Raw genomic sequence first — 14,595 nt, 5'->3', positions numbered from 1 at the left:
ATATGTATACATACATATTTGTGTTGTCAGTGCCGTGTGTGACCTAACAATCTAATTTCAACAATTTTTACTAAGCATATTTACATATTTTATTATATTATTTTTTAGTAAAATAATTTTTATATTTTATATTTGTATTGGTAATTACTTATTTATTTATGTGTCTCTAGTTACAAATATTGTTTTATTTATATATTTATTTAAGTAATGATATATTTATTTTATGGATATATGTCTATATGCACCACCAAACTATTTTCTGTGTTTGTTTTCTTCGTCATTGGTTGCCTGGAAGAAAACGCTATGAAGCGATAAGGCCGCCATATTGTATACGTTGTTTTTTTTCGTTATATTTAAAATAGCTTGTTTTAAATTGCAAAAATCTACACTGTGTCAGTCCACGCCAATAATAAAATTAATAATAACACTTCACAAATCACGCGTAAATTTCTATAAGATATTTATAACCGGATCCCCTTTCACTCTTCAGCTTTATGTTCACGAACGAGAATCCAATGCCTCCGCGGTTGATGGAAGGTTCTGCGAGACCATTATCCAGGTCCTTTATCGCTATCCCTTTAATCTTCTGGTCACCTGTTGGGTATTCGAAATACACCTCTTCTTCCCTTTTAAATAAAGGTATCCCTGTAGATTCGATTGTTTTGTCGTAAACTTTTCTCACTACACCATTGTAGTCACTAATTTGACCGACGATAACGCTTTTTGAGCTGACTACAGCGATTAATGCGCAAAGGAAAAATATTCTAAGAAACATCATGATATGTCCAGTTCTCTTGAGGTAATGTAATGAAATAGTTCAAGTTATTTCCGAGTGTTTGTGCGAGTGAGATGAAAGGTCAAATGTGTGCGTAATGTAGTTTACCGGAGCGATAATGCTGTGGTTACATGGTAGATTGTGTCTAGTTTTTTTATTTTATTATAGTTAAAATTAAAGTCCGCGGTTACCAGTGGCGTGCATAGAGGGTATGCACAGGGTATGCAGGTTATATAAAATGAAGAAAATCTTAAATGGGCATTGTAAGATTATAAAAAGCCTACCCTTAAGTATTTATTAATCGTACTGGAGATTTTCTACATTTTATATTATCTGCACACCCTGTGCATACCCTCAATGCACGCCACTGGCGGTTACATAATATGAATGAGTTTACTTTTTTTTCCAATTAAATGTAAAACTTGCATTTTAAGTTAGAATTCAGTTGCTTATTATTGCTATGGGAATAGGCTAGTGTGTATAGGTAATCATTGTGCCAACCTTGATGAAATTTGGGGCATAAAAAAGCTTGCATTCTTAGAATACTTTTTGTCCCGGAAAAGCGTTAGAGAAATTTTATCCACTAATTTGAAATTATTAGCCTATATTATCTAAGCACGGCGTTCAAACCTATATTGGAGAAACTGAAAACAGATGCGTCAGCTTGAGGTATTGTTTTTCTCAGAAAAACTAGACGCTAGATCTAGAAAAAAAAACGAAAATGACGAGAAAGAAGTCACGAGCAAAAGCGGATTTAAAATAAATGATTCTAAAATTAAAACGAATTATTCTAATCGGTGAATGACTTCATCCTATTTTACATCTGCGCGTCATTCATTCGGAAAAACCCACTCTTATACACAAGGCGAGTGGATAAGGCGCCAAAAGAAGTTTTACATCGTATAACTTCAACCTATATAATATAATATAATATAAAATATAACCTTCTAAAATAATACTAACTACAAATAGACGCCATGTAAGCCTAGCAACACAGTTTGACCATCAAGTATCGGCTCGTATCACAACTGGCTGGCCGGATCACCAGAGGTCACTGCTATCGAGCCATTTACTAAATTAACCGAATGTCGCCCGTAGCTCGCCGAGATAAGGGCCTTTGTGGTCAAATCAATTTGCCTAATGCACTAGCTTTGCTCTTGTTAGTCATATACCTAGGCATCTATGTAAACCAATTTTTTAAACAATGTTTGTCGAACTCCGTGGCGCAGTTGCGAGCGCTGTGGAATTACCTTCTTCCTGAGAGTGAATGAGTGAGTGAGTGAGTTTCCTCATTACCTAACTGATATTGCCCGCTTTACTACGTGTCTCTTCTCTTCGATTCTCCGTCGCATGATACGCACTATTAACGGGACAGTCTAGTGCAGAGTGCTTTTCTCACCAGGTGGAGGTCCAACCTTCTTCCAAGCCTACTGTTTGAGTCTTTCTTGGCTATGTGACCGAAGTACTCGAGTGTTTTCCGCAGACAGATGGCGGATAGTGGAGTCTTCACGACCAGCGTTTTTAATATTGATAGGTGATGTTCACTACCACATCTCAAAAGTATGGATCCTCTTCCGGTCGGTGGCCTTTAGAGTCCATGTCTCAGCTCCATAAAGAAGTATAAGTGATAGGTTCTGTGTTCGATCCTATGGCAGGGGCGTTTTGGTTTGTAAATAAATATTATATACTAGATGTTGCCCGCGACTTCGTCTGCGCTTGATTTGTTTTTTGATGTGGCATTCAATTGACATTGACTGAGGAGTTCTGTCCTCTATCTCCAACCACATTCATCAGATCTACACAAAGTTTGGGCAAAATTAAACACATATTACAACCTATATAGTACAAAAATAATTATTTAAATTGGTTATAATTTGTCGGAGTTATGGTGTAAAATCGCCAAACCCTTTTATCCCAAAGGAACCGAGCTTAATGTCGGGATAAAAAGTATCCTATATTACTTCCAACACTTCCAAGAATATGTGTACAAAGTTTCATGAGGATCGGTTAAGTATTTATTGCGTGAAAGCGTAACAAACAAACTTACATTGACATTTATAATATTAGTAGGGATTTCTTAATGACGAGATTGCCTGAAAGCAGGCCGCTCCGCTTTCATCTCACACAAGATAGAACAATGATTGTTAAATTGTAAAATTATATTAGAGCTACTACTGAGTTTCTTGCCGACTTCTGCTTGGTAGAATCTGATCCTTCCGAACCGGTGGTAGAGTCACTACAAACAGACTTACTTGATGTTTCAATTGCTTATATAAGGCCTACTTGAAATAAATGGTTTTGGGAATCTTTTGGAATATTTTATATAATATCCATTACATTATCTCGTATCTATTTCATGTACGTTTTGTAATATGTGGTTTACGCAGTTGAGCCGCAGTGAGTAATTATTTGTACTATGTATACCATTGTGTAATGTGATACTGTATTGTAGTTTGTGAACCCAAATAAATAAATAAATGTTCACTGTTACCAGCGCACCTCTTCAGTATATGAGAGCCTTGGCGAGAGTGCTAGCATTGATTAAAGTGCATGTGCTACAATGAATCTAAAATTACACTACATGCCCCGCACAAGTGTGAAGGAAACACAGCTGTCGTTGTTAGAGATTTACGGAAAGTTTATAACAATTCACATCAATCAAGAAATCTGACAGAACTAATTAAAAGCTAATAAATATGTAATACATACACATAAAAAATAAATAAATAAATATACAACGACAATGCACACATCGCCATCTAGTCCCAAAGTAAGCGCAGCTTGTGTTATGGGTACGAAGATAACTGATGAATATTTTTTATGAATATTATACATCAATACTTTAATATATAGATAAACACCCAGACACTAAATAACATTCATGTTGATCACACAAATATTGTCCAGTGTGGGAATCGAACTCACGGCCTTGGACTCAGAAAGCAGGGTCGCTGCCCACTGCGCCAATCGGCTATCACCCATTACCCGCCCACTACAAGGCACGGGTCTCCTTTTAGAATGAGAAGGGTTTATGCCGTAGTCCACTACGCTGGCCAAGAGCGGTTTGGTGGACTTGAGAACGGTGAAGATGCACTTATGCTTTCAGGTTTTCTCACGATGTCTTCCTACACAGTTGAAGCAAATGATATATTTTAATAGCTTGAATCAAAAACGCACATTGACGGCCGACTGGCCGCAGTGGGCAGCGAACCTGCTTTCTGAGTCGTGGCCGTGGGCTCGATTCCCACAACTGGAAAATGTTTGTGTGATGAACATGAATCTGCATGGGTGGGGTGTTTATCTGCATATTATAAGTATTTCTGTGTATTATATTCATAACAATATTCATCAGCTGTCTTAGTACCCATAACACAAGCTACGCTTACTTTGAGGCTAGGTGGCGATGTGTGTACTGTCGTAATACATTAAAAAAAACGCACATAGCTCTGTAAGAGGTGCGGACTTAACTCAGTCCCCCGAAGGGAAGCCAACGTGCCAGCCAGTAGAATAAATAATATTATACTAACTTAATTAAGATAGAGTTAATGGGAATCGCATTACATAACCGATCATTTCAATTAAGACATTCGTCGGAATTACTTAAAAACTAATTAATATACAGTAATACATAGCTAACAAATATTATATACATAATCCCGATAAGTTTATATAAAATCTTTATACGATAAATTAGTTTTTAATTAGTCCACCAATCCGGACTAGGCCAGCGTGATAGACTTAACCCCCTTCTTTTTTTTGAAGGAGATCCGCGCCCTGTAATGGGTTCATATGATGATGATAATACAAAAAATACTGTGTCAGTGGAATTTTAAGGGAATATTATGTCCTTATATATTTAAACAGGTAAACCTACTTAGTAACTTAGGTAGCACAATATACTTCTACATAATCACCTTATTGAAGAACCCACTGCTGTGCTCACGTACCTACTGTCTGAGGAGGAGGGTTCTAGAGCATAGACTCAACATCCTGGTCCTAGACAAAAGTGGGGTAAAATGTAATGTGACGCGGCGGGTCGGGATATAGTGTTTTGCATTGCGGACAAAATTTTTTATGGGAATTTTTACGCAAACAGAGCACCGGTACCGGTAATGTGATAAATTTGCATCGGTATTAGTAATTAGGCCAAACGCCAACTACAGTGACAGATGCATAATCAAAAAGACAATCTTGGCTGTGTTACTATTACTGTATGCTGGTATTTGTTCCGTAACTATAACATTGAAAATACTAAATCATTTATCATTAGGATCTCGATACTATCAGAGTATCATCGAAAATAGCGTCTAAACATACGTGTTATCTCTCACAATGTTTATCAGACACGCGCTATTCGGTCGTGATAAATTCATGATAGAATCAACGTTTCACAGTTGTCACTAGAAAAACTTTTTAACTTCGCTTATAATCTTGCACAGTTAGTAAACAAAAAGTATTTACTTAATAATGTAAGTCTAACCGTTTTAAAGTTCAAAGTTTTTTTTTAAATTGTTGACGCAAACCTGATAAATGGAACAATAAAAAAGATAAGAAACAACATGGCGTCTCTTAGTGCAGTGTTTTTCGTCTTTGTTTTGGTATTTTATAGTGTAAATTCTATAAGTGTTTATGTTGGCACGAAATCTTCTGGTGACAGATTGTTGCATAAGAGTGAGCATGTGAAAACACCCAATTTATATATTCGTACAATTGATATTGCTTTTCCGAAGTATTATGAAGAAAGCGATAACATTATAACAGCTGTTTATATGATAGACAATGCTGATACTGACGAGGGAGCCTCTGCGGAAGTGGATTATGGTGGAATCGGTCTCACTTATGCTAATGTTCATTTAAGGAGTGCGCTTTGGGGTGGTTTTAATTACACTGTGGAAATATATGGCACTAAAATGGGCTACGTGGACGATGTCCCTGAAATATGATATAGTAATAAAATTGTTGATTTTATAACATAGTTTTATTTTATTACTCTAAAACTTATGTAGTAGCCTTGTAGTTTTATTGGTTACATTTTAGACTAGTCCTGCGTTTAATATCCCAGTTTTGGAATAAATTAGATATTGGGATTTTCTTTTCAGACACTCTACTCGCTACCACTTGCCCATTATGTCATATCTCCCGCGTAACTGTTACCAGCGCACCTTTTCGGTACATGAGAGCTTTGGCGAGAGTGCTAGCATTGATTAAAGTGCATGTGCTACAATGAATCTAAAATTACACTATATGCCCCGCACAAGTGTGAAGAAAACACGGCTGGAGTCGTTGTTAGAGATTTACGGAAAGTTTATAACAAACCATATCAATCAAGAAATCTGACAGAACTAATTAATAGCTAATTAATAACATAAAAAAAAACTGTTTTTTTTTTCAATATAATATTGCTTTAAGCGAGATAGGTAGGCAATCTGAGCCAAAATAGTTGTAAAGTCAGCTCTATATAATTCGTTCCCGAGGCGTGAACATAATAGCCAGTCACAATAGTAAAGTGGACTAATGAGGGGTCCGGTTTCGAAGGGTGGGAGCCACGGGATAGAACCGGTTCGAGGGCCTCCGTTTATTAATTAATTTGAATTCCATGATTTTATGGCAGAATGGAAAAAAGTGGTACCTACACAGGTATGCCTGCTTATATTATAAATACGACAGTGTGTTCGATTTCCTCAATTCAAGCAGCGACGGAGGAAAGGATTGGCGTAATTTACTGCTTGGGTATACAACTACAACGTGTAAATTAAAACCTAAATAATACTTCAGAGGCTATAGAGGTACGTTATTTACCGTCTCTGAGAACCAAAACGCTAATAGTTTTTGAGTAAGCCATTGCCATAGTTTTAACTGAAAGAAATCAGTTACTAACGTCACATGCAAAAAGTGTGCGCTTACCTAATAAAGTGACTCGTGTCACTTTATTCGGTAAGCGTCACGTAGCGAAGGTACTATGAACGTGTTGGTATTTTATCTTCAATAGGGTTGTCATAAGTAAACACTTAGAATGTTTTGAATTCGTTTGTATGGAAAAAATATGTGCTTTTTTTGGTTTAATATTTTTACAGGATGATTCCTTATGAAATATAACTATCCACCCTCCAACAGTATTTCATAATTACGTAACACGTTGTATAGTAAAAAAGGTCAGCTATTTCAAAGTATTTTCGAGCGTCGCTCTAAACTGGCAGCAAAATTCACATCATAAATACTCGTACTTATTATTTTGATTTTACATTGTTTTAATATTGTCATTAATGTAAAAAAAAAAAAAAAAAAATTTTTGTAATTTTTAAGATTAAGTTGTACTCATGTATTTTTACTTGGTTTCCAAAAAAGCCTGTTGGTGTAGCTATCTGAGCTGTGGGCTACTCTTCGTACAGATCTACTAAGTTTTATATTTATATAAGCGGTTCCACGAAACTTCTGCTTTGTACTTTCATCTTACGACCGACCGCGTCGCATCGTCCTCCTGTCGTAGCCATATATTTTTTTAAACGGAATGTTTGTTCCGGAGTTAATTACGTTCAAACAAACATACACAAAAACTTCTGATCAGTACAGATTATAGAAGGTCATTTCATATCATAGTCATAACGCTAAGGATTCTTATTAATTATCACTAGATAACACATTATCGTGTCCCGTCTTAAGTACTTATTTGCCCACATCTAATTAGATTCCATTAAAATTAAACTTCATTAGTTATGACTTGAGCTTGCTTGAAGGAAACGGCAAAATTGCACATGTAAATGTTTATTATGAAAAAAGTGATAATTTTAATATATCTTTTCGTCGCGTGCTTACGTTCTGAAACAGTGGTCGATTCGGATGTTTCTGCGCAGTATAAAGCGGAGGTGAAGGAGGAAGAAGCTGTTCTCAATGATAACGACACTCAAATATTGAACGCAACTCTGTTTAAATCGGTCAAAAAGTATTATTGCCGTGATGAAACTGTAGGTAAGTGTGGAAACTATCATTCCCATCATTTCAGCCATTTAGTAATTATGTACCATTAGAGCGAAGGCCAACCCGCCGAAATTTTACTTGCGTCTTGCGTTGCGTCTGCAATTTTTTTATAGTAATAATTGCTGACCAAGCTGATGACTCGCCAGACTGAAATTGTATCGCCTATAAACAGAGCAACACTTTGCAGGGCTTTCTTTTATACATAAAATATGCCTGAGGACAAAAAAAGTCATGAATATAGAGGACGAAAAAGAGGCCGTGGACGACCACCAAATAACCTGGCTAAGAACCATTAAAAACTACATAATCGCGAGCAACACAACAAAAGAGACAAAGTGAGGCTCAGAAACACTAGGAGGGCTGACCCCAAATGAATTGGGATAAAAGCCAGGCGAAAGAAGAAGAAGATAGAAGATAGGGGGAAACGGGGGGAGGCTTACAACTCATGGAGGCCGGAGGTCATTGATTGTCCTCCGGCGCCTGGTTCGTCTCCTACGAGAGGGAAGTATTGATGCCCTTTCTCTGTCTCACTCACCAGCCTTTGCGGATATCACCTGCTCGCAAAAAAAGGCAACCCTTTGCATGGCCTACAAACATGTACCTTCTACAAAGTGACACCTTGAGTACATCAACCTGAGGCGTAGTTAAGCTTCATGTGCCTTGAATTACACTCACAACTAAGCTTCAGACCAGAACAAGGCAATGCTGTTTGGCAAAATAAGCATGGCAGTCGTACTTCCCCGGTCGAGCTCTGTCCCAAAAATCTCTGCTAATACCAAAATATTATTTGTAGTTATAGTCTCTATACTTCAATCAAGACGAGCTGCAGCTTGCTGTTTGGCGGAAAAAATAAACACAGCGGTAGTACTTCCCCGTATGTGCTCTGTCACAATAAGCTAACGTTGAAAACTGAATTCTGCGATGTTTAAGCGCACCCTAGTTTTGCACGCAAGCTTGACGCAAACTTGAACGCCGCTCAGGACGCATATTGGTTGTCGCGGTTTGACCTTCCCTTTAGGACGCACACAATATCGTGGTGCGTTCATCCACTCTCTTCTCTTCTTTTTCCGCTTATCCCTCGTAATGTCGGGTCAATTTCTTCTTCAAAATTGAAAATACAGTTTTTTTGGTGTTTGTCTGCAGTCTCGAACTACTTTATATGGTCTGTCCACTTGATGGTGGTATTAAGAACGCTGCATTTTCCGGTGCTGGGTCATCATTTCCATCTCCATGTGAGATCCAAATATCTATTGGTCTTTCCGACGATGTCCTTACCGATTGCCATTTTGATTCTCTTCTTTGATCACGTAAAAGTATTGAAAAATAAATCCATAATCTCAGAGCCGAAACAATTCTTTCTGGAGTCATAAGGCAACAATTATAGTACGAACGTTTTTTGTTAGGCGCGTGGGATTTTGTAAGGAAACATGTCACAAAGTTTCCTAAACGCTGTCCATCCGAGATAATGAAAAACTTACCTAATTCAAACTCTTAATTTATTAATACGTCCAAGGTTTTTTTCTACAAGGCTGATTCTATCCAGAAATAGCCGGAAAGAAATTAATCAGCTGCTTTTTTCCGACATAAATTTTACGAATATAAATAGTCACTTTTTTCTATATCTTTGTTATCTATATCCGGAGTTTTACCACAGACGAATTATAATCGATAAAACGTCGATAGATAAAAAACGTTAGCTTTTTTTTTCATTGATACGAGGAGGATCGAGAAGGCTTACCATTGTGATTATCGCAATTGTTAATAAAATTAAAGGCTGTATGTGCGGTGCTCTTAAGAAAATTGGGAATTTTATCCAATTTGGGAATAATGTGACGTTATCGAATGAACTTATAAGAGGCATTTTTATTTCGAAAACGTGAATTTTTCAAATTTCTTTATCCATAAATCTATAAAACTCCTTCTGGCCTCGTTAGTTTATTGATAAGCATGTACGACTATAACCTTTGAGTTAACGAGTAGCAAGTAATGGGTAAGTCTCCATGCCTCGGAGAGCACGTTAAGCCTTCTAAGCCTTATTGCTTCATTGTGCTATTCAACATAAAAACTAACCCGGACCAGAGTCGATGATCTTGTAACCATGAAAGCTCTTGATCGATCAGTCTTTACCTAGCATCATCATCGTCGACCCATTACCATCCCACTACAGAGCGCGGATCCCTCTTAAAAAAGAGGTTTAGGCTGTAGCCCCACCACGTTTGCTTAGTGCGCATTGATAGACTTCGCCTGCCTTGAGAATATTATTAGGAACTCTCATGCATGCAGGTTTCCTTCACCGTCGAAGCAAGTGATATATTAGCTTAATTGTCATAAATTTAATTGTTGACGCCAAAAATGTACGTACCGGGTTTCAAACGTGAGATTGTTAAGGGGGGACCAACCCCTCAACAATCTCACCAAAGGAGAGTCCGTCTACCCACGACCCGCCTGTTACCTAACATTTATATATTTTTTTAATGAGATATTAGTTTATTTAGGTTAAATATAATTTAAATAATTAAATACATAATAATAATTACAAGATAACATTAATATTTACAGAAATGTAAGCCGACTAACTGTTCACTTATGAACATGGTACCCAAAATGCTGGCGCTATTGTCCCTTCGAATTGGGCTAAACAAGTGCCAACTCTTAAAATATTAAAATGTGGTCAGTAGATGGCTACTCATTTCCGTGGTGTCACCTGGTACAAGGTGCCAACTGAAAATTAGCGCTGTATGCTCCCACTGGCGCATGTAGCACAATGCTGAGCTGGCACCTTTTTTCTAGGTTGTGCCACACATAACATACATGGTGTCGTTAAAATTGTAACGTGTGGTGCAATGTAAAAAATTAAACTTTTCTTTCTTTTTTTCTCTTGGGTCAGCAGACATCAAGACCAATTTTTAGGAAAACTAAAATAATTAATTCCAGTGCGCCCTACTTTACAAGCATTCACATTGAAAGGTTGAGGTTGGCAATCTTTACTTCTTCACTAATCGTCTAATAGCATACATGTGGAAGTGTATTTTTTTGTCCTTTTTACACGCCCTAACTTAGAAACAAATCAACTTGGTTCTTGGCATAGAGTTAGTTGAATTGGCGGACTACTACAATACTGGACTGTCATGTCAGTCTATTTGTGACTCTTGAGTAAGTTTCAACAGTTCTTATGAACTATAAGATAATATACCTTCTTGATATAAATATATTTTTTGAATTTTATAGATTTGACGGATGCAGAGCTCCTTGTGTACGGCACCAGGGCTTGGACGTTTCCGCCGCAAGACGTGAATCTCACGCTAAGCTATCCATCGGAAAATGTAAGTTTTTTCTTATAAATAACTTGCAGTGGAATAAAAAAAAAAAGAAAAATAGCCGGCAAGCTAATTTAAAGTGATCCGAGTTTTTTTTTTTTGTGTTAAATTTTTATTTATAATTTTACTGTATGTTAATGTGGTGTGCAATAAAAGTGTATTCATTCATTCATTCATTCACAGAGCGCTAACGTCTCTTTTATGCTTTGTACTTTTATGTGCAAGCCAATTTAGGAATGTCAACAAGGTGAACATCCCGCTTATGTATTCCATGATATTGAAGAAGTTGGTAAAGGGATGCCCTAGCCCAAAGCTGTAAGGATTGCTCCATTTGAGGGCTTACTTGCGCTTTATAGAGCTGGAGTCTATGCTTAATTTTTTTTTTAATATTAATAATAATTGACCGAGAACAGAGCAACACTTTAAGAGCCCGCACACGCATTGAACACGTCCTAGAAAGTGCAGCACTGTGTCCTTAAAACCAAGGCGTCTATCTTAAGCCTCACGCGCCTGTAATTACACCGGCAACCACGCCCTTCAGATCGAAACACAGCTGCATGGCGGTAGTACTTCCCCGGACGAGCTCTGTCACAAAAAGCTTTACTAAAAATATGATATGTGTCTTTATAGTTCCAGCGAGACGAGACTCAGGAAGATCATATAGATTATTTACTGACAGGACTCAAAGTGGTTTTCCACCTCTCAGGAGTTGACAGCAAGGGGTACATAACTAGTGGAGGGATGCACCAGGTAGGATACCAATGATATATCTGGACTAATACTAAGTAAAATCATTGTCAGTTTCGGATAGTGTTGCCAGGCGTCCGGATAAAGCCGGACATAGTTAGACTTTTTGATTACGTGTCCGGTCAAATAAAACGGTGTCCGAATTTTCTGGATAAATGTTTATCTCGAATTTAATTTTATTTGATGACTTTATTTGACTGATTAATAATAAAGTTCTAAGACTGACAATCAAACGCCCGTCCTAACTAGCTGATATGTCTGGCTAGTAGCTTTGGCTACCTAGAAACCCTAGTTACGAGCATAACACGCCTGCGTCACGTAAAGTGGAGTCGGTATGCGGTTCTCAAGTCATTCTCAGTTCATTTTATTTGGTTTTCAATCAAATAAAATGATAGTTTGAAAAACTAAGCTAAAAAGTATTGAGGATAATAAGAATGTCCAAAGCTTGCAGTTGATATATTATAAAAAAAATAACTACACAGTCAACTAAAATTCAATTTATAACATTGAAACAGTTACGAGGAATAACGAAGGAAAATCCAAAAAACTATTAAAACTCGAGCTAAACACTTTTTCAGATGAGATAGTGTTAAGGCCGTAGACGCTGGCCAACTCCAAAGGCGGATTGGTGGACTTCACACGCCTTTGAGAACATTAAGGAGAACTCAGAGGTATGCAGGTTTCCTCACAATGTTTACTTCGGCGTTGAAGCAAGTATTTTTTTATTTCATTGCTTAAAACGCACATAGCTTTGAAAGTTATAGGTGCGAGCTGGGATAACAGGAAGCACGGAGAGGTGGACCGATGGATCACTCAGGCGCTCAGTGGCCACGGGGTATCCACACCTACCTTTTCGCAATTGGGAAAGCTCCAAGAGGAATGCTACTTTTGTGGAGAGGAAGAAACCCCAAGACATGCTATTTTTGAATGTCCTGCTTGCACAGACTTAAGATCCGTAGCACAGGGAGCGAGCAGTAATGTAGACTCCCAGAGTCTGATAGCGCGCATGCTCTCCAGTGAAGAGGAATGGCAAAAATATGCACAAATGCTAAGAAGCATTATGGTGAGGAGAGAGGAACGAGAAAGAGATGAGAAGGAAAAGAGAGAAAACACTTAAAGAAGGTCGGCTTGAAGTAATGCCCAGCGGTTCCGTGCAGACCTAGCAGATAGGGGGGGTTGTTTTAGTCCGTGCAAGTCGGACATGCCCTGCCATAAGGCAGAAGTCCGAAGGGATCCTCGTCGTTTAAAAAAAAAAAAAAAGGTGCGAGCTGGGATCCAATTCGGCCTCCCGAAAGTGAAGTCGAAGTCCCATCTATAGTCTATCACCGCTTTGGAGGAATAACGAGGCAAAACATTAAAACGCGTTACAACTCAAATTACCAAGAACACACATTTTCGGATTCAACCTTCCTTTCCACCGTTCCACTACAGGGCACGGGTTTCCTTTAGTGGCGTGCATAGAGGATATGCACAGGGTATACAGTTTATATAAAATGATAATGATAAAGAATATGCACAGTAAAAGTTATAAAAAGCCTACCCTCAAGTTTTCATAACTCGTATTGGATTAAAAGAACTCATTTTATATCGTCTGCATACCCAGCGCATACCCTCTATGCACGCCACTGATCTCCTTTCAGTATGCTAAGTGTTAGGCCCATACCGGCCCAAGCACTTATGTATCTGTCAGTAAGTCCAGCATTCTGGCCAAGTGCTGATTGGTAGACTTCAAACGCCTCAAGACAATACTCTCAGCAATTGACCTCACGTTGTTTTCCTTCACCGTTAAAGCAAGTGATATTTAATTGCTTAAATGAACTCCGAAAGTTTAGACGTGCGACGTCGAACTTGGACCCACCGAAAGAGAAGCCAAAGCTTTATCCACTAGGCTATTATCGCTCTACTATCTATCCAAGGGCCGACAATAATCAATGAATCGTCGCATCTAAGATATTTAAAGGTTATTTTGACATAAGATTTAACTGTTACAAAATTTCAGATACTTTTTAATATTCCGAAATAAAGTTTACGTGTGGTAGTAATACTAATTTGTCTTATTGCCAGGACAACATAAGCATGACGTTTGTATTCCGAAACATAACCAGTCTGTCTTACCAGTTCTACTTACATGGAATCCAGAGAAGCTTGCTCAACATCACGGAGAACTACACTACGACCGTAAATTTGTGTTAAAGCTATAAATAAATGGTAGATAATATAACTGTGTTAATAATTTAAGGGACCCTCGACATTTCTTTTTGAAGTTATACTTCTTTTGGCGCGTTAGGGAAAAATGGTGAGAGTAAATTTTTACGATGCGCGCGCACACCGTCGCAAAAAACCGACACCCTGAAGTTAGCTGTAAGTGTACACTTTCAATGGACAAAGTCTACGGGCTAATTCCGGTGATATAATTGATTCACCACCAGTTTAAGAAATCGTTATTTTTGGCGTATCAAATTCAAAATTCAAATTCAAAAATGTTTTATACATGTAGACCTTATTACAGGCACTTATGAAGCGTACATACATTTAACATGTTACACTAATGTTAGAAATGGTGACAACTGCATTCGTTAACTTAAAACTAAAGCTAGGAGGGTTCCAAACGAGCCCTGGTCTAAGAAGTTCCCACACCAACTTAGACAGGTATCGTTTTAATAACATCAGATTTTAATGAAAGGAGAGAAGCAGCTTCACAAAAGTGGCACTGGACTTCGGTACTTTTAACTTCCTTCAACAGACCTATGTCCAGCAGTGGACGTCCATAGGCTGACATGG

General features: G+C 37.8%; 2 protein-coding genes across 2 annotated transcripts; one reads left to right on the top strand and one right to left on the bottom strand.

Moving 5' to 3' along the window:
- Positions 1–436: 436 nt before the first annotated feature.
- Positions 437–775, bottom strand: LOC120635415. The gene has a single exon (XM_039906469.1). It carries the CDS (start codon positions 773–775, stop codon positions 437–439), a length of 339 nt encoding a protein of 112 aa, XP_039762403.1.
- A 6,682-nt stretch (positions 776–7,457) lies between these two features.
- LOC120633328 lies at positions 7,458–14,029 on the top strand. Its single transcript, XM_039903880.1, has 4 exons — positions 7,458–7,741; positions 10,979–11,073; positions 11,698–11,817; positions 13,879–14,029. Exons 1-4 carry the CDS (start codon positions 7,534–7,536, stop codon positions 14,005–14,007), a joined length of 552 nt encoding a protein of 183 aa, XP_039759814.1. The 5' UTR covers positions 7,458–7,533; the 3' UTR covers positions 14,008–14,029.
- The last annotated feature ends 566 nt before the right edge of the window (positions 14,030–14,595 follow it).

This window comes from Pararge aegeria, chromosome 1, assembly GCF_905163445.1.
Source record: "Pararge aegeria chromosome 1, ilParAegt1.1, whole genome shotgun sequence".
In the NCBI taxonomy this organism is placed as follows: domain Eukaryota; kingdom Metazoa; phylum Arthropoda; class Insecta; order Lepidoptera; family Nymphalidae; genus Pararge; species Pararge aegeria.
This window is presented reverse-complemented; position numbering and strand designations above follow the sequence as displayed.